Source organism: Rhynchophorus ferrugineus, unplaced genomic scaffold (genome assembly GCF_030347505.1).
Source record: "Rhynchophorus ferrugineus isolate W39M unplaced genomic scaffold, kcgeb_rfMv2 rfM10, whole genome shotgun sequence".
Classification (NCBI taxonomy): Eukaryota; Metazoa; Arthropoda; class Insecta; order Coleoptera; family Curculionidae; genus Rhynchophorus; species Rhynchophorus ferrugineus.
Genome location: NW_027472589.1, coordinates 14,978,535 through 15,000,910, shown reverse-complemented (window position 1 = coordinate 15,000,910; position 22,376 = coordinate 14,978,535). Strand labels below are relative to the sequence as shown.

General features: G+C 31.4%; 1 protein-coding gene and 1 non-coding gene across 5 annotated transcripts in view; one reads left to right on the top strand and one right to left on the bottom strand.

Annotated features, from left to right (window-relative positions):
• miple1 (midkine and pleiotrophin 1) overlaps positions 1-22,376 on the top strand; it is a 210,927-nt gene that overhangs the window by 154,145 nt on the left and 34,406 nt on the right. For all 4 annotated transcript variants that reach the window (XR_013007535.1, XM_076416670.1, XM_076416668.1 and 1 more), the window contains exon 3: positions 14,595-14,732. Coding sequence is in view for 3 of the 4 variants with exons in the window: in XM_076416670.1 (XP_076272785.1) it covers positions 14,595-14,732 (138 nt within the window). In the remaining variant the exon portion in view is untranslated. The remainder of the gene's footprint in view (positions 1-14,594; positions 14,733-22,376) is intronic.
• On the bottom strand, positions 18,577-18,683 carry LOC143204356 (U6 spliceosomal RNA). The gene has a single exon (XR_013007586.1). It is a non-coding gene; the product is annotated as a U6 spliceosomal RNA (small nuclear RNA).

Below are 22,376 nucleotides of genomic sequence, written 5' to 3'. Positions count from 1 at the left end.
AGAGTCTCCTTTTTACCAACTAGCGTTTATTCCAATTATCAACGACAATAATTCCAACTATTTTCATTGTTGTAAAAGAAGTGTAGCTATGTACCTAATGAACCTATTCTTTAACGTAGGCTCCGAACCACGATCATCAGCATCAACTTGGAGAGACTGGTTACTGACTAGTATTATTTTCCTTGTCGAATTTTATACTCTTGCCTTAAGGACAATCACAATCATAAACAACCGCAAATATAGATTGCGATCACGCCCCAGACCATCCAACAGGATTCAAACCCACGACTATCGCAACAGTAGGAGGACCGTTCCTGTTGCCTTTACCACTGCGCCAACCAAAATGCCGCCAAATAATGTTTAAGTGAGAGCCAATATCAGGATCGCTTATGGAAATTTCGACGCTAAGGATGAAAACATATTTCATCTCTCGTCATTGTTACGTAACTAAACATCGACCATAAAACAGTTTTGAACCATTTACATAAGACTATATAATCAAAAGAAGCTCGATATTTGGATTACGCATAACTTAGAAGTGAAATAAAACAAAACTGAATCATATTAAAACTAATTCTTACGGGCAATGAAATGTGGATGGTCACAAATGGCACTAAGGTCACAAGAACCCGAAGCAAATCTCACATTAACGCTAAGGAAGCTGATACAAAATTGTTCATGAAAAGCTCTTTTAGCCTAATCAAACCATTAATTTCAACTCCCTAGTAAAACTATAAATTGTAAAGAACCAAAATGTCATGAAAACTAGATTTCTACTAAATCAGTCCACAAGCATCAATCCACGCACGCATAAATGGTAAATACCTTAAAATTAATTCACATTCCTATAGAGTTCAAGCATACAACAAAGCTTTGCGTTTTCCTCACGGTTTTATTGAAATTGGTACGCGTATATATTGAAATGATTGTTGCGATTTATTCATAAACAGCGTGATTTTGGAAGCGTGTTCTTATATAAAGGTCTTCATTATTCAGAACAAAACGTTTCATGTTTTCTTTTTTTATGTGTTTCGGTAGAATTTTTGGGGTTTCTTTGTTTATTGTTTGTTTCACTGTTTACTGTCTTACGTTCTTTTACAATACAATAACAAAAACATAGGATAAAAACTAGACATATACCAGACAGCATACCAACTCTCTTTAACTAACTTTAACTTTAACATATTAAATGAGATTACGTATATATATATATATATATATATATATATATATATATATATATATATATATATATATATATATATACATATATATATATATATATATATATATATATATATATATATATATATATATATATATATATATTATTTCAAATGATATAAAATTGTTCTAAAGTAACAAGTGTTACTGCTTCTTTCAAATAAACTACTTCAGATTCAATATCTACATACATATACCAAGCATTATCTTCCTAGCTATAAAATTGCCTAACACAGTTCGACTGCCGAAAATAGAATTCCCAGTATCTTCGGTTTTATATATTTAAATACAATATATTTAATTTCAATATTTTCAGTAAAATTCTTATTCAGAACGTAACTTTTTAATGTTACAGTAATCAAAATTGTCCCTTCACCTAAAATCTCCTTGCACTAGAAGTAGGAATCATGAACCAATTGCTCAACATGACAACATTACATCTTTAATTAAACAAGCAATGTTTGGTGATATTTTTTTTACTTTATTAAGATATTTATTGAGAAACGTGTTTCGAAATGGCATTTTCAGACAATTCGAGTAGTGACCACTTTACCATCTTCTGGATTGTTTCTATTGCGTCTTGCGTCTCGTCGTATTGGATCTGGTAACAATTCATCCGTCAACTCTTAAACTGTTCTTTGAGAGTTATTGAGCTGGATTTTCTTCCAATAAGTTTTACAATTCATTGTCACATTTTTTTTAACTTTTTGTCCTCCAAACCATTATTATTGCGTCATTAACATTAAAATCACCACCTTAAATCATTGAAACCAAAACAGATAACTAGGATATGAATGAATTACTCACTAATACTGAACAAAAAAATATATTATATATTTTATCTTCACCTATGTATTAATCGGTTTGGAGAAAATTCTGTAAATTTTAGTGGTATTAAATTCTGATTCTTTTCACATTTCTTTAGTAAACGAGTAAACGAGTCTTTCTTCAAAAAGTACTAACCGAACTGTAGGTAATAAATACATTAACTTGTGCAGAGTTAAAATAAATGTTGCAAACAGTTATAAAATACTTTCATAGAATTTTAACTCCTCCTTATTCTTGAGTTGTTAGTTCCCACGTGGGACATAATGCAAAGTAGAAAGCAGTAGATAAACGAAAGCCATAGAAATTAAAAATGAATGCAAATTTATTTAAAAATTTAGGTTAATAAATTATTCTTCTATCAGCCTTATGTATTTATTATTATTGCAATATATATTTTAAGTGAGAAATATAGATAGAAGATAAAAACTGTATGAATAAAAAAATGAAGTAATGAAAATATGCAGCTATTATAATAAAACTAGCTACATAATTTACATAGATGGAACACATAGGGCAAATAGATGAAATTGTGAATTATTAACAGGGAATTTGCATTCAACAAAGATTTTAAGCATTGCTAAATGTTAAGGCGTTGAACAATTAATGTTATAAGATTGCTATTGTTTCAACTTTGTCTCAATTATTGTTAATTATTTATTTTTTAGACCTAAGTTTTGAAAAATCAATAGTAATAATTTAATAATTGTAAATACATTTCTTTAATAAACATTTCTAAATTGTAAAACATAAATTACCTAATTGCGTTCGTTATTGTTTTAATATACCTGACAATCTCACATATCAATTTCAAAATGGTTTTATTACACTTCATCTATTATTCCATATTTATATTTACTACAAATTTATATTTATAACATAAAAGTAAAGATCATGTATACTTATATTTGATGCTCTGAAGATGGTACAGTTCTGAAAATAATCTTATTTGTGGTACTTTTTTTACAGGACGATCACTAGTATAGATAAATGTCAGAACCAACGAATATAACTGTTAGGTTGTTTAACCGTTCAACAGTACAACAACAACAATTGTTATTTATTCTTTGCGTGACGATATACTAGTAACAAGAAATACAGATTTATGATAGTTCCATAGAAATTATTACAAAAGGGTATAAATTATGTCATCTGCACAACATTTTCAAAAATGATTTTACCAATACAACGGACGTATATATAATATACATACAGAAAGAGAGAGATGAATATTTATCCATTAATCATTGGCGAAAGGAACAATTAAACTATACACCTGTTTGTCCAAACTCACTAAGAAACCTAATCAAAAGACATCCAGCACACCGAACCTATTTAACACACTAAACGCAAAACGGCCCTCCTCTGAGATAGATACTACCCTCTACCCGGGGTCCCCTTATCCGTGCTTTCCTTGATACCGCGAGTAATCTCTCGGGGAACAGATGCCAACTTCCGTGGAACAGTAATTAATTTGTGCGTCGCCCGGGAAGACGTCCGGACAATGAATTTTCGTGGTATCATTTCCCACGAAAATTAAAAGCTCTTAAAAATGTTAGGCGCCGCATTGGCGATGCCCTTTTTGGTAGATTTGATATAATTTGATAAAAGAGCCGAAAAAATAATGTAATCATCATAAATCCATATATTTTGTTCGTTTCACCGGTTCGGAACACACCAAATTTCTAGTAAATCGGTTAAAATCGAATTTAAAATATCATCTGTATCGCTCCCGCAATCAGAGGATGCTAATTATCATATTAATAATGATGCTAATTGAGACGGCCGTAAAAAACTCTACACATCCATGCCTATACAAGTTTCGATTCACTAGAACTGTTCATGGACACTTGTTCTAATCTAGCCTGACAGTTTTCACAACTACGCGTCCTTTTCTATATACGCCTTGTCGTTTAACACAGCTGTGGTTAGAAGTCTTTCATTTCACTTTTCATTAATTTTGTATTTACATTTTCTCCAGGCAATATAATTATTTTATAGGCAATATTAGGGACAGATAATGCGAAAATAAATGTATAAGGTATGAATTATTTATAAAATATTATTGCTATGGGAAAAAAGGATATATTTTTTTGTTAAATAATATGGAATTGAAGATTATAGTAAAGGTAAAAATGAAATAGTTATGGTCGTGTTGTATACGTTTTCTGTCTATTTGTTATTATACTTATATTTATCTGATTTTACAGATATTTTAAAAGATATTTCGAATCATTAAATAAGGAAAATGTATAGAATAACATTTATATTCTAAAATGGGCTTGTCTTATGTACTGAGCATTAGGAAAAAATATTTACGAAATAACATACTTTTTTAACAATTAAATTTCATGTGAGATTTGTGATTTTAACGAGATGAATACGTTGAAATGCTACGTAAAATAAAAAAGCGTTTGATTGTATAGTTTGTTAAGTTCTATAATAAAATAGCAGATTATAAATACTTAGTCCAGTCATTTTAGTAAATTTCATACAATTTGGTAAAAATATGAGAGATTAATCTAATTATTAAAAATTCACATATTTCGATGGTTATAGTTGGCTTTCCTTCATTATCTATTACCAACAAATACTATTTTATAAGTAAAACAATGAAGTAAAATAGGCTTGTTTTACGTATTAAGATTAGAACATATTGAAAAAATCTATGAAAAAAAATATTTAATAGAACGTTGAAATGGCACGTAAAGTAAAAAAACTGTTTGGTTAAATAATATTTTAAGCTGTTTAATAAAACAGTACATTATAAAAACTTAGTCTTTTGTACACTTTTATTAAACTATTGGCTGTTTAAGAATTAGATCAAATTCTGGGGACTTAAATATTGAATTTTCCTTATTTGATTCAGCAGATATTGATCTAATTTTAATATTGATGTAATATTATCAACGTTTAAGTAATTCAATTCCACCTTTTCGTTTTGTAAGTCTTCTTGTGTTACTTCTTCGAATTATTAAATTGACAGAATCATTTTGAAAGAGCGTTTCTTTAAAATCTTTTTATCTACTGCAATCTGATTTTTAAATTCGAAATACTGTGGTTTAAATAGGATTATACATGTATTAAATAGAATTTAATTAAGCGACTGTTGAATGATACCGGGTTTTATGTTAACATTTTTATCATTGCATTGTTCATAGTTGAACAATTATACTTTACTTTTAATCTAAACTGCAAAATGCTTATACATTGCTTCAGTTATTGTTAAAAAATATATTGAGAGTAGAGTATAGACCCAATTTTCGACATTTCGCCAATAACTATCCAACTATAAAACATTACGAAAACGCTAGCAATAAATAGTTGTACATCAAATATGACAATGAATAATTTTGTAACCGTTTTTATTTTCATGGAGGAAAATATAGACTATTCTTTTTATTTATGAGGATATATTACGGGCTGCTAAAACGCGTTACTGTAAATTGAGTGACTACCGTTGCAGAAAAGACCAGTAATAGCAAGTAGCAGACGCAAAGCTGACTACCACCAAATCGAGCATGTCTTGACACGGTTTCGAAGCACTTAAGAAGTACTAAAATTGATCGATGAATGGATCGCTGCTGAATCAACATTTTTCTTTCGATATGGTATCATATTACCGGAAAGATGGGTAAACACTGTTGAAAATAATGGAAAATATTTTGACTAACGTATATTGAAACAATTTTTCTCAATAAATGTCGATTCAAAGTAAAAAATTATCAGAACACTACAGAATACAGAGAGAATATATTCCATATTTATGTTTATAACATATAACATAAATAAAGATCAAAGATTTGATGCTCTGAAATTGTTACAGTTCCGAAAAAATCAATACCTTTGATTAAAAAAATTATAAATTATTATTAATTTTAAAATTAAATTTAAATAAATGCAATTTAAAAAAGGTGTGACTGTTATTTCTTTATGTAGTTTGCATATATTTTAATGTTATAAAATACAGACATATATAACTTTAATATATGTTATATATCAAAAATAGTTTCTGATCTTATGTTGCATATATTGTAACAAGTTATCGTTAACATATTGTTTTTAAATTCTTCTCTTTACTCTGTTATGGGAGAAACTAACTTTGAAAATAAAATTTCGACCACTAGGCAATCACTAATAACAAAGAATCGCTAAAATGTATTATGGAAAAGTTTTTTTTGGAATTAAATTTTATAACATGAAGAAGATGGTACAAATGATTCACATATTAACGCTTTTTTTATTCCACTTAATTACTCTTTGGAGAAGAATATAACCTATTAAAGAATTTCTTGAAGAATATTCAATATTACAACAGTATTTAATTTCAATCGATTCCATTTCGTACAAATATAATTTAGGAAAGAGTTATTTGTTTTTTCTCTGGTTGGAAAAATTAAAATGTTGTACACTATAAGGCATTAGAATAAATTTTGTATCTAGTCTTTAATATTTCATTAAATGGTAATACTATAAACAGCTAAATTTGTCATCAATCATTGTTTTCATTAGTTCCACCGAAGTATATATGAAGAAAGTTTGTTTTCTCATATCTTCGCGTATGCAACGTCATCTCTCGTATGCGTGTCACATAAGAGAAAACAAAGAAATTTATGTTTGAAGAAATGTGAATTGATAAAAAATAATACAGCTAATAAAGTAACACAACATAAACTGATTCTAAAGGCGAAAACACGTTCTTCGGGTCAGTTAGTAATATTGACGGTTCGGTTAGAAATTGATTCGGAAAACCCAACGAAAATATCACCAAAGACAAAAATATATTCGGGATTTATCGCGTCCCCGTCGCGTCGAGCACGCCGTCCCGCCCCGGGACGTGTAAAAAAACCGCGCCGGTCGATTTTGCGATCCGTTTCCTCAGATAGCGCGGCCTTCCGGGATCCATGTAAACGGAAATGATTGAAAATCCGGTCGTCCGGAAAATATTTTCATGCCTGCACGGCCACGTCTTCGAATAAAAGTCTATGACGGCACGAAGGTCGCGAATGGATCCGACGACAGGACATGAGCCCGTCGGTCTGGATGGGATGCTCGAGATCCGTTGCGATCCCTTTTTTCCATTTAGGGTTCTGCGTAGAGATGAAATCGAATCTGTGGCAGGTCGTTGACATGAATAATATTTAATTTGACATATTTTGCGGAATGGAGATATACAAAAATTATTTCGAAATTTAAAAAGTGGGCGGTAGGACACAAACTAAAATTAAAAATGGAATAATAATGATAACGAATGAACGCTTTCAAGGATCTATTTCCAGTGATCATTAAATACTTAGTACTATTACCAAACATTGCAGTAATAAATAAGAACCTCAGTCTTCGCTGGATCCAACCTACGACTTCCTTTTCCCATATAACATCATCATCATCATCATCTGATCTCTACTTCTCAACCAATACGCTGCTGTTGGTGTCGCAAGACCTGCCGCTAACATTGTTCGCTTAAACTAGTTAGAGTTGGTGGTCAGCCGCAGCTAATATGATCTAGGATAGTGTTTTTATGCTCCAATTTTTCAAATAGCTTTAAATGACTTGATCCATGTCTTTTTTCGGAGCTGTTCGCTGTATCTTCCATTCAAAAAGTCAGAGTAAACAGACAGTTTCCCAAATGGTACACTGATTTCCGGATGTTAAACCAATGTGGCTTAATTTCAAATGCGGTCTCGAAGAGAAACGTACTTTTGTCTTAAACAAAACATTTGGGCAAAAGTCCCTCTACCATTTTCATGACGTTTAGCTCAGTTTCGGTTTAACCATTGTTTTGTGTAGACATCCAAATTGTATTATGGATAAATATATGCCATAAGAACGAGCAGAAATAATGACAATATTTATTGAAAACAATCGTTCCATTATTGCCACTGAACGCAAAATTGCGTCAAAAATATCCTAATCGTCCGGTGCCTGACAAAACCACAATTCATCGTTTACATGCGAATTTTCGACAGTACGGTACGACAACAGACAGGCCTTGTTCTGGAAGACAACGGACGTCTCGTAACGCTGAAAATGTGGCTATAGTACGCGATAATGTTGCAGAGTCTCCAGAAACATCAATTCGGAGACGTGGTTCCCAGTCACACATTTCTGCACACAGTTTAAGGCGAATTTTGAAAACTGAAGCAAAGGACAAATCGTACTACAAAAATATTATCGAAAAGTCGGAAGGTCGCTATACTCAGTGTATCAAGCTTAAAGGCAATTATGTTGAATAAAAAAAACTAATTTTGACAAAAAAATGGACTTTTCAATTGACCTGTTATTAATATATAAATAGTTAAAAATGAGATTTATTTAGCACCACAGCGCAGAAATGTTGTGCTTCAAACACGGTACAATCACTGTCAACGAATTATACAAATATTTCTGCTGTTATTCTTCCAAATAAGGTTTCTAAGAGACAACGGGATGAAATATTAAAGCTCCGGAACATCGCCGTTACTCACGCCGACGAGCAGACATTTTCCCGCACCAGAAAATACTCAACGTCAACCCGACCCAGGGCCGTTTCAACTAATCAACGTGAAACTCGGGACCTGGAATGGGAATGCTAATAGAGCCGTCTCGTCGTTTTTATATCTTTAAAAATAAATGGGCGCCCATTTAAATCTGCCACCGGCACATATGCCATCCGTGGTCGTTGATAAACCGTCTCCGGGCCAATTTTTGCCAGTCCCCCGAATCCGGACGACATCGTCGAAAGATTAAAAGCGGTTACCGGGTCATGTATCTCCACCGGGACCGGGAGCGGGGAGGTGAGAGATATGGGGGCGTACGTTGCGCCGTCTGGTTTTTTAATTTCTTCTTTCGTGAAAAACGCGACGCGCTTAGTAAACCCGGCGGCAGTGTTGGTGTTGTTCGAGCAACAAGCTTAAAATTTGTTTCGTTGTTTGTTGTCGACGGAGCAGGATAAATCACGCTGGATGTGGGGTTCGGTAGTTTGTGGGGAATGTAACATTGATTTATCGAATTTTTCATAAAATAATGTGTTTCGCTTGATGAACTATTTTATTTCTTCCTTGATATTATTGTTAGCTCTATTTTGTGTTCTTTAGAAATGCTATTTTAATAAATAAGATTTTTTTATCCCATCATCGTCATCATCAATTTCTAGGCACTCGTTTACTTCTCAACAAATACGTTGCTTCTGATGGCGCAAGACGCAGGACGCAGGACGAAATTTCACCACAGTTGGCTGTCGCCTCCAACTATCCGTCCGAGACCAGAGGACAATGTTCAGATTGCTTTTTATGATCCCAATTCATATATTTTTGTTAACTGTTCGCTGCGTCTTCCACCCAAAAAATCATGTTTCGACAGACATAGTTAATCAGACCAAAATATTGGAATCTGCGGCTCTGAATTCGTTTCTCAACTGTGCACTGATTGTCATTACTTACACATCAATATCAAATAATTACATCTTACATTACAAATGCCTATTTCAATTTCAATTAACAAATTAATATTTATTAATACTGTTCTGTTGTACTTGCATTAATACACAAGGAAGGAGTCTACGAGATTAATACATCAGTATGTATTTTTGAAATTAAAATAAAACTAAACTACTTAAGCTAACGTTAAGAGTAACATTTATACACTATACAAGTTCGTGTAGTTTGGTTTGCTTCAATCTTGTGATTTTTCTGTGTTGTAAGGTAACTGTATGCTTCCACGTTGCTACGATTTAGTAACATTATGTCATATTCTAAGGCAAACTCTTGAAGCACTTCGTAAACCCATTTGATTTCAAGGTCATCGTGCAGCTCTTCCTTGGTTACGTAGCGATAAACAATGGTAATCAATCGTAGAACTTTGTTTTGCAGCGTTGGATTATTAGTTGGTTTTAATGCAATCCCTTATTTGCACCCTTATTTGGAATCTGATTTGCTTTGATTTTGGTCTGATGTTGTTGGAATGATATTTCCAATTTAATATACCATTCAGATGAACGACAGATTTGATTCTGTTTGAGAAATCATGCATCCATTAAGTCGGAAAGAGATATGTAGAATTTACCTTTATCATCACATTTGGGTGTCCGGCCTATACATTTGCTATCTTCAACACACGGCATATTAGAGAAGCAAAAGCAACAGCAGCTTGATAGATTCGGCTTATTACTTCAAGGATCCCACTTGAGCTAACTGAATCCTGCATAGACAATATTTACAATAGCAGGCAGTTCACCAGTTGTCAATACTTTAGTCTTTTCTCCATTATTTCATAAGCCGTGTGCGAAGTCGTATAACATAAATAATGCTAGAAAATTGTGAACATCAGCCAACATCAGATCGTTCAAATAGTTTGCACTATCATATTGAACTCCATATCTGTTAAAAAACTTTTCATATAATTGCATCCACTACTATAGTGAAAAGAAATAGAGATGACATCTCCTTGGCCAACACCGTCTTGGATATAAAACGGATTTTAAAAATGATTTCATTCGAAAAACCATCCTAAGATGCCTAAAGAAGTTTAATATTTTTTAGTATAACATGTTCTGCCTCTAAAGCTGCCCAAAGTGAGAGTCTGGCTATATAGTCCCATGGGATATTTTTTATAACAATACTCATATTAAAGATCTCTCATTAGGGTTTCATTTTCATAACCTGTTTTAATTTCTCAAAGTACTCTTTTTCTATTTAATTGACAAAGAAAAGTTGTTGAATTTCACCGAATAATATTTGAAATTTTTGTTCTATAGGTATTTATTTATTCATATGACTCTAATTGACCCCGTTAATTTGCTTTTCGTTTTCGCATTCATATATTGTAATATCTAGAAGTCAACATTTTCCTACATCCTGTCACCGCAATGATGGATGTCCAGTTTGAAAGTGCTTGCTTAGGATCAACGGATTAGAAGATTTAGTTCATGCTTCGCGCTAATTTCTTTCAATTTCAAACCTTGTACCTTAGTAGTTCTTAGATAATATTCCAAAGTTGCTTGTTTAAATCTGTTTATAATCGCCTGGTATTATTTGAGTGAACACAATGCCTTATTTAGAATTACAGTGATTTTTAATGAACGTTAGTTCGAACATTAATGAAGCGACCACACTTATTCACATACGTAGTGAAATATTTTAGTTTATAGCTTCTCAAAATCAGACACCGTAAATTTATGTTAAAGAAACAATTTTTTTAATATTTATGTACTTTAATTACAATTAAATATAATTACACCTTTAAAAGTCCGAATAATAAAAAAATATTTAATAGCTTTCAAGCAATCAAATGAAAATATTGACCTATTTTTTGTAAATACAACTTTTTATAACAAGACTGTTAGACTACTAAGCTACTGTGTGATTTAGTTTGTGAATAACAGCTTTAAATGTAAAATGAAAAAATTAAATATCTAGAAAATTACTGCAAACAGTACAGTTTCTGAAGACTACCTTCATTATGAACCTGAATAAGATATTTCATAACAACATTCAAAAATGGCTTGAAATCAATTTTGAAGAATTCTACATTAGATGTTTGATCTAATGTTGTACCGTAGCTATTATCACCATTGGACGACATATAGTTATGATATATTCACTTTAGTAATATACTGATCAGTGAACATAAACGTTTGCTATCACCGACAAGCTGGATATCGTAAATATCCTGCTATATATTGGATTTGGAACTTTCAAAATTTGAAAATATACACCTTTTGATACCAAAGAGATATATAACCAAAGTAGATATATTCTTGAAACCCATTACAAATGTAATTAGAATAATTTTAAGTGTTAATAAGCTGAAACTTACACAAAAAGAAAAATATATGTATATTCTTTTCGCATAAACGAGGTGCTATTATATTAACTATATCTACCGGACTTATCGCCGGGCGTTTATTTTCTATTTCTGAATCCTATAAAATAGCTCACTAAGGAAAAAGACCTATTTCGAACGAAAGGAACACTTATCTTGGGGAATTCAAATGATATTTTAGAGAAGATAAAAATACAAATACAGAATACAAAAAGATAGATAATCGCTAATAAACGATCGCCGAGCGTTTATTTTCTATTTCTGAATCCTATAAAATAGCTCACTAAGGAAAAAGACCTATTTCGAACGAAAGGAACACTTATCTTGGGGAATTCAAATGATATTTTAGAGAAGATAAAAATACAAATACAGAATACAAAAAGATAGATAATCGCTAATAAACGATCGCCGAGCGTTTATTTTCTATTTCTGAATCCTATAAAATAGCTCACTAAGGAAAAAGACCTATTTCGAACGAAAGGAACACTTATCTTGGGGAATTCATATGATATTTTAGAGAAGATAAAAATACAAATACAGAATACAAAAAGATAGATAATCGCTAATAAACGATCGCCGAGCGTTTATTTTCTATTTCTGAATCCTATAAAATAGCTCACTAAGGAAAAAGACCTATTTCGAACGAAAGGAACACTTATCTTGGGGAATTCAAATGATATTTTAGAGAAGATAAAAATACAAATACAGAATACAAAAAGATAGATAATCGCTAATAAACGATCGCCGAGCGTTTATTTTCTATTTCTGAATCCTATAAAATAGCTCACTAAGGAAAAAGACCTATTTCGAACGAAAGGAACACTTATCTTGGGGAATTCATATGATATTTTAGAGAAGATAAAAATACAAATACAGAATACAAAAAGATAGATAATCGCTAATAAACGATCGCCGAGCGTTTATTTTCTATTTCTGAATCCTATAAAATAGCTCACTAAGGAAAAAGACCTATTTCGAACGAAAGGAACACTTATCTTGGGGAATTCATATGATATTTTAGAGAAGATAAAAATACAAATACAGAATACAAAAAGATAGATAAATATTGAAGCAAGACTGCTTTTGGAAATAAAATATATTTTGCGCACAAAAATAAATGGTAACCATCATTTAACCCTCGTACCTAAATTGCGCCTAATGATTTTATCTTATTAATTAATTATCTTATTATTTTAACAAAATGTATTCAATTAAATATATATTATTTTAATTTGTTTAAATATATTTAACATGGACTTGATTCGAAACATTTTAACCATATTAAGTTTAATCGAATTTTCATAAAAGCGCCTTCTAAAAAAATATTGTAGGATTGTTTATTTTAATTCACTCTTTCTCTTCGGCTTTGTAATTGAATTATCCTTACGATTACAACGGAATTTTCTTTCCCACTTTTAAGTAGGGCGACCAAAACGCGGAGTATTTTAATTAATTATCGGGTCTTATTTCCTAACTTTCTTTTGAACAACTTTCTGGTTTTGAGAAACATTCGTTGTTTTATAATGAACAAATATTTCTTTAATTTTAATCATAATATAAATATCCTATAAACTTTTTTCAAAGCACATTAAAGCATTTTAAGATTTCAAAGATTTGCTGCAACCGTACAGTAATAAGTTTTTTTTATTAATTACATCTTACATTAGATATGCTTAGTACAAACTTAATTTACAAACTAAATAATTAATATTATTATTAATATTAAGTAATATTATTAATTAATATTAATTGTGTTTATTGTGTTTATTAATTATTCATTAATATTAATTAATAATTAATAAACACAAGCAACGCGAGTACGGGATTAATACATCAGTATGTATTTCCTAAATTAAAATAAAACTAAACTACTTAAGAATACACTAAGTTAAAGTTAAGAATACATTTATACACTAAATAAGTTCATGTGGCTTAGTTCTCAATCAACTTCAATCTTCTGATTCCCTGCATGTTGCTCAGCAGCTGTATTCGCGTCCACGTTGCTGGGATTTAGCAACCTTATTTCATGTTTTAACGCTAAATCTTGGATCACTTCGTGTATCCATTTAATTTCGAGGTCATGGTGCAGCTCTTTGTTGCTTACGTAGCGATAAGCATTGTGACTATGCTTCAGTCTCAAGCAAGCATTGAATATGCATGTCAACATAATTATTGATTTTCGTGAAGTAATAAGTGCCGTAAAAAACTCGCTGCATTCAAAGCAAAATCGTCATGTGACATACCGTGAGATGGGGTATCGTTGATCTTACACATGGCCAAAAAATTGCTAGCGTCGATTGATGCAAGAAAAAAGAGCAACTTCAAGGTGAATCAAAAGCTGTGCATACGTCTACACAGGAGGTGAATCATGGCTACATGCCTATAAGCTCTAAATAAAACATAAATTGACTGTATGTGTACAAGAAGATCCAATCTCAACAAAATATGTTGGTGGAAGAAGCACGTTGAAGCAAATGGTTGCCGGTTTCGTCGGTATTACCGGCCACGTAGCAAAAGTGGCTTTAGTCCAACGTCCGGGTGTCAAATTTGAATGATATATGACCATTTATTTGCCAAAAGTCTTCGGGGATAATCAGCGATCATACATCTTTGATTTTTTTTATTTGCGCATATTAAAAACAGATTACGAGGTCAACGATTTTCCATTATTTTTTCAATCTCGAAATTTACCAATACCAATCAAATTACAAATTCAGTTTATTAACCGATTTATTTTTTTGCAGAGGAATGTCGCTATTCCAAAGGCGGGTGGTCAGAATGTGATCCCAAAACAAATCAAAGATCCAGAACGTTAACATTGAAGAAAGGCGATCAAACCAACTGCGAATCCACAAAAACAATGCAAAAGAAGTGCAGAAAAGGTAAGGTTTACCTCAATAATAATTAATTATTATAGAATTTTTTTGCATTGGCCAATAATTATTATAGCAGAAAGTGTTTATATAATTATTAACAAGATCCATAAAAAATGAACTGAAAAGTTTGCGATCGATTAACATGCTTTTAAATGAATATTAATTAACTCTTGAATAACGTTTTACGTATATTTATATTTAGTGTATCAGTTCATATATGTACTCATAATAAATAATTATTTCCTCAATTATTTAATTTAAATTAAATTACCTTTCTTAGGATCACCACTTCAGTGAATGTGTATAATGCATTATAGACTCATTAGTCTTAGTCTTACGAGCCTAATCATTATTATTTACCATAACATATTCAAATGTTCGTGTAAAATATAACTAGCCCATTATGGTGATATCTTTAGATCTTATTTGATAGTCTGTTTAAACCCTCCAGTTTCATGGATTTTTTAAACGCGGTGTGCAGTAACCCGTTCATTTTCATGTGAACACTATAAGAATCGATCGATATTTTTTCATGCCAGTTAATAATGATAGATTTCCTAAGTCAGAATCACTATGAGGCCATGTTTTTACTATTATTAATATTGTCTTCTTCATGTCAATGTTTTCTATCACAATACAATTTATGCACTTAGATATTATGAGAGTGTTTTCTAAGGTGTAACTTACAAATGGAATAAAATACAAAAATTGTATTGTGCTCGGATGTAGTCCAATCTGGAAATACAATTTTCTCTACAGAGCCACCACATCCAAGTGAGTCAAGTGAGGGATGAGAAGTCAGTGACCTTAGCTTTAGAGTTATCCACATCGATTAAATCATTTTATCGACATCGTTTTTGATGAATTATAGACCGATGAATCACCAACACGTAAAATACAATCAGTTTTTCAAGATGTGATGGTGTCTCAACATAAAATTGAGGATAATCGTCACTTGAAGCACAGCAATTGAACCAAAAATAAGCTTCATCTACATACAAAATGTTCTTATGAAGGACTGTCCAAACATCAGTCCAATCATGATAAAATAGTAAATAGAAATAAACATAAACAACCTGGCAGCTGTCGAAATTGCTTTAAAATAAGGTAGTACCCCCAATAAAAAGTTCTGTAATTAAGAAATGCCTTTTATAAGACAATATTAATTAATGGAGAGTGATCTCTCACACCTCAATAAACGACTCTGCGACAACTACGTACAACAAGTGTTTAGCCAATAAAGCAATTTTTATTCCCATATGTTCAACTATTCTTACTCAGTAGTACAGGATAAGAAAGTGATATCTACCGTTGAAGTAGCAAGATAAACATGGCAAGCTGCATCTCTCAAACCTTCTGCTTCTCCAAGATAATGCGTGTGGAAAAAAGAAAATTTTACAATCAAAAGTAAAATCCGCCTCTTTTGAAAGCTTATTTTACAAATTCTGAATGGATTTTGGATTTGGACACTCTTACATGTTGACATTTGTAAGCCTGAAGTCATACAAATGCGGTGCTTAGACAATTCTTCATGTTCACCTTCGAGACCGTGTTAGAAATAAAGTAAAATTTAGTTTAAGATCAGGAATAAATTCAAAGACATAATGATATTGCAACGGTTAGACTTATGTGACGAAATAGAGTTTTGAATGGAACAAAACATTGGTTAAGACCATCGAAACTTATCTGAAAAATAGCTGACTAACATGGTCCAAGGCCAGAACAGCTGTGGTCGATCGCCAATTGCGACGAGATTTCGTGAAGAATAATCAAAGCCTTGAGGCACCAACAGCAGCATATTGAATTAAAAGTAGCACTTTCCAAGTATCGTCGTTATTTATGACGTCAAAACGTCGCAATTTTGCCCCATTAACTTTGAGTTTTAGTTCAATTTGGCTTTGACATACAACAAAATTATAATCTAAATAAAATAATTGAACAAAATTGTTATCAAATATAATTTATTTTAACATCATACTAGATCTAAAAGCTACAGTACATTATACAGCCACAATAGTTTATAGGTTAGAGTTATAACCTCTTATCACTATTGTTTTCAAGAATTTTGTATACGTCTAACAACCGGACGACTCTAACAGGCTCGTTCGTTTACGCATTCGAACTAATCAGATAGCATTATGTCTCTTTTTAACTAGAATAAAATGAGAAGGAAAATATTGTCTTATTCTGAAACGAATTTACAAATTGCGGCAGGCAATACATTAAACATTCTGATGACGTATGTACAAAAAAACTTTGAATAGACTATTGCTATTGCTTCGAAATACCGGGGGAAAAAAATAAAATCAGAAAAGGTACCATGTCAAGTAATTGTTAATAATATTTGACAGCTATTTTCTGAACAACGCAACATTCGAAATATTCAGGTATTGAATTTTTATTAAATTTTGATTGATTTGATTTATTTATTAAAGACCCAACAGCCTCGAAGTTTATTTAGGAATTATGCACTACATACATTTTAATATTACAGAACAAACAATATAAAGAACAAAACAAAAAAACCTTATAGTTAATTTAACATAAGTATGAGAATAATATGGAGTGAACAGTTTAAAAGTCATAAGTTAACAGCAGTAGTATTCATAATCTATTATATATTTTGGAGTACTCCGACGTCAGCTAAATAGTTCATCAGTTGTTCAAGGTTCTCCAATTGTAGAAGTTGTTTCATGGATCCCTTTAGGCCAGAGAGTTGTCATTGGAGGGCGTGCCCTTGGCATTCAGCCAGGGTGTATTTGATGCTCAGCGGAGATCTGCATCTATCACAGATTTTTTTCCTTTGAGTAGAAACTCATGCATCAGTCGGCAGTGGCCTATTATGAGTCTAGAAAAAATACCCAATTTACGCCTGCTAAAGTTACAAAAGTTGAGACCTTGGTAAACTCCTCTTTTACCTCACACAATTTGTTATTGATCATTAAGTCCCAGTTTGGTTGATCCAGTTTTTTATAAAGTGCGAAATAATATGTATTCAGATGCTTTCTCCAGTATAGATGGTTTTCCCAAATCTTCCCTTTTCCCCGCAAGATGGTGGGCTCTTTCGTTACCTTCGATTCCCAAGTGGGATGGAACCCACATGTAGGTAATGTTCTTGCTACTATTACGAGTGGCAGTGTTTAATTCTCGAATATACATTGTCAGTGGATGATGTTCCTGTGTCCCCTTTAAGCTCTCAAGAGAGTACTGTGTTCTGGATTGGATTTAATCTGTTCATATATGAAAGGGACGCAGATATAAAACACTGGCAGCCATAGTCCAATTTACTCAACGTCAGTGCTCCATAGATGTTCAGAAGAGTGGTTCTATGAGTACCCCAGTGAATGTTGGCGAGGGATCAAATTAGGCTAATATCACTCAGGCATCTGTTTTTTGTATGTTTGATGTGCGTAAGCCAGCGACGTGAGTCGAATATAATTCCAAGGAATTTATGCTATTGTTGTTTATGTCATTGCCATGGATGACTATTTCATGAACTGTCATTTGGGAACAATTCCTTATTCTGATGTAGTACACGCTATTATATTTATCAGATGAGAATCAAAAGCCATTTGTTTTTGCCCAAGAAGCGAGAGTATCGAGGCATTTTTGCAGAATTTCCTGGCTTCTTTTGAGATCCTGATGAGCATGATAAATAACAATGTCATCGGCGATTAACATGTTCTCTGATAGAGTCAAACGCAACTAAAAATAGGGTTGGACTTGTACTGGAGCCCTGAGGTACACAATTTAATTCTGGAAAGGATGACGACAGCTTGCCATTGACTCTAACCCTGAAAGTTCGATCCCTTAGGACGGATGATATTGATACGCATTACCACCTATCTGCAAATATGTGGAACGCTTCACGATTTTTCGCGTCATCCTTGCGCAACGGCCATGCTATTCTTCTCTATATCGTTCCAATTTTAGTATATGTACCGCCGAAGCGAGTACAATTTTTAATGAATATTTTCAGTCGACTTATTAAACAGAAATTATTATACATGAAACAACATATTCTGGAATACCGCAAGGGCGAAATTTGAATAAGAACAATGTCGTTGTTAATCCGAGAATTAAAAGTTGATGTTTTAATATACCGCCAACATAAATTCTCGTGATTTCTCCCCATTCTTCCAGCGGGAACCGGGGGCGAATACCGCGAGAGGTCGCCAACAAAGGCCCCATTCCCATAGCGCGGAAAATGTTTTCGGAAACTTTACCAGCGACTGAAGAAGTGGTATTTACATTTTAAAGGGAATCGTTCATCTCCGTTATACGGGACGGGATTAATTTTTATTCCGAAAAAGTTTTATCTTTCTTCTTATTTTTTTTTGATGGAATTTATTCCCATCGCTATGGGAGAGAAAAATAGGGGATGATAGGAAGTGTTGTCGTCATTATAATAATTAATGATTTTCTAAAAATTAATGGAAAGACGGATTGTAAAAAAAACAGCTTTGAAATCTTTAATATATCTTGGGTATATGTTTTTTTTTCTTTTCGTTTCCATTTATTAAGCAAATTGTGGATCATGTGTCTGTTTTTAAAACAAAGAAATGATATATTTTAATCAATTCCTTAATCATTCATTCACGCATAAACTAAACTGCTCGCAAAATTTAAATATAGTCTATTCAAAGTTGCCGCATCAACTCTAAGTTTTAGTTCAGTTTGGCTTTGACATACAACAAAATTCTAATCTAAATAAAATAATTGAAAGAGAAATGTTATCAAATATAATTTATTTTAACATTATAGTATATTTAAAAACTACAGCTAATGGAATTTATTCCCATCGCTATGGGAGAGAAAAATGGGGGATGATAGCAAGTGTTGTCGTCATTATAATAATTAACGATTTTCTAAAAATTAATGGAAAGACAGATTGTAAAAAACAACTTTGAAATCTTTAATATATCTTGGGTATATGTTTTTTTTTCTTTTCGTTTCCATTTATTAAGCAAATTGTGGATCATGTGTCTGTTTTTAAATATAAGAAATGATATATTTTAATCAATTCCTTAATCATTCATTCACGCATAAACTAAACTGCTCGCAAAATTTAAATATAGTCTATTCAAAGTTGCCGCATGAACTCTAAGTTTTAGTTCAGTTTGGCTTTGACATACAACAAAATTCTAATCTAAATAAAATAATTGAAAGGGAAATGTTATCAAATATAATTTATTTTAACATTATAGTATATTTAAAAACTACAGCTAATGGAATTTATTCCCATCGCTATGGGAGAGAAAAATGGGGGATGATAGCAAGTGTTGTCGTCATTATAATAATTAATGATTTCCTAAAAATTAAGGGAAAGGCAGATTGTAAAAAACAACTTTGAAATCTTTAATATATCTTGGGTATATGTTTTTTTTCTTTTCGTTTCCATTTATAAAGCAAATTGTGGATCATGTGTCTGTTTTTAAATATAAGAAATGATATATTTTAATCAATTCCTTAATCATTCATTCACGCATAAACTAAACTGCTCGCAAAATTTAAATATAGTCTATTCAAAGTTGCCGCATCAACTCTAAGTTTTAGTTCAGTTTGGCTTTGACATACAACAAAATTCTAATCTAAATAAAATAATTGAAAGGGAAATGTTATCAAATATAATTTATTTTAACATTATAGTATATTTAAAAACTACAGCTAATGGAATTTATTCCCATCGCTATGGGAGAGAAAAATGGGGGATGATAGCAAGTGTTGTCGTCATTATAATAATTAATGATTTCCTAAAAATTAAGGGAAAGGCAGATTGTAAAAAACAACTTTGAAATCTTTAATATATCTTGGGTATATGTTTTTTTTCTTTTCGTTTCCATTTATAAAGCAAATTGTGGATCATGTGTCTGTTTTTAAATATAAGAAATGATATATTTTAATCAATTCCTTAATCATTCATTCACGCATAAACTAAACTGCTCGCAAAATTTAAATATAGTCTATTCAAAGTTGCCGCATCAACTCTAAGTTTTAGTTCAGTTTGGCTTTGACATACAACAAAATTCTAATCTAAATAAACTAATTGAAAGAGAAATGTTATCAAATATAATTTATTTTAACATTATAGTATATTTAAAAACTACAGCTAATGGAATTTATTCCCATCGCTATGGGAGAGAAAAATGGGGGATGATAGGAAGTGTTGTCGTCATTATAATAATTAATGATTTTCTAAAAATTAATGGAAAGACGGATTGTAAAAAAAACAGCTTTGAAATCTTTAATATATCTTGGGTATATGTTTTTTTTCTTTTCGTTTCCATTTATAAAGCAAATTGTGGATCATGTGTCTGTTTTTAAAACAAAGAAATGATATATTTTAATCAATTCCTTAATCATTCATTCACGCATAAACTAAACTGCTCGCAAAATTTAAATATAGTCTATTCAAAGTTGCCGCATCAACTCTAAGTTTTAGTTCAGTTTGGCTTTGACATACAAAAAAATATCTAATCTAAATAAAATAATTGAAAAAAAAATGTTATCAAATATAATTTATTTTAACATTATAGTATATTTAAAAACTACAGCTAATGGAATTTATTCCCATCGCTATGGGAGAGAAAAATGGGGGATGATAGCAAGTGTTGTCGTCATTATAATAATTAATGATTTCCTAAAAATTAAAGGAAAGACAGATTGTAAAAAACAACTTTGAAATCTTTAATATATCTTGGGTATATGTTTTTTTTTCTTTTCGTTTCCATTTATTAAGCAAATTGTGGATCATGTTGTGTCTGTTTTTAAAACTAAGAAATGATATATTTTAATCAATTCCTTAATCATTCATTCACGCATAAACTAAACTGCTCGCAAAATTTAAATATAGTCTATTCAAAGTTGCCGCATCAACTCTAAGTTTTAGTTCAGTTTGGCTTTGACATACAACAAAATTCTAATCTAAATAAACTAATTGAAAGAGAAATGTTATCAAATATAATTTATTTTAACATTATAGTATATTTAAAAACTACAGCTAATGGAATTTATTCCCATCGCTATGGGAGAGAAAAATGGGGGATGATAGCAAGTGTTGTCGTCATTATAATAATTAATGATTTCCTAAAAATTAAGGGAAAGGCAGATTGTAAAAAACAACTTTGAAATCTTTAATATATCTTGGGTATATGTTTTTTTTCTTTTCGTTTCCATTTATAAAGCAAATTGTGGATCATGTGTCTGTTTTTAAAACAAAGAAATGATATATTTTAATCAATTCCTTAATCATTCATTCACGCATAAACTAAACTGCTCGCAAAATTTAAATATAGTCTATTCAAAGTTGCCGCATCAACTCTAAGTTTTAGTTCAGTTTGGCTTTGACATACAACAAAATTCTAATCTAAATAAAATAATTGAAAAAAAAATGTTATCAAATATAATTTATTTTAACATTATAGTATATTTAAAAACTACAGCTAATGGAATTTATTCCCATCGCTATGGGAGAGAAAAATGGGGGATGATAGCAAGTGTTGTCGTCATTATAATAATTAATGATTTCCTAAAAATTAAGGGAAAGACAGATTGTAAAAAACAACTTTGAAATCTTTAATATATCTTGGGTATATGTTTTTTATCTTTTCGTTTCCATTTATAAAGCAAATTGTGGATCATGTGTCTGTT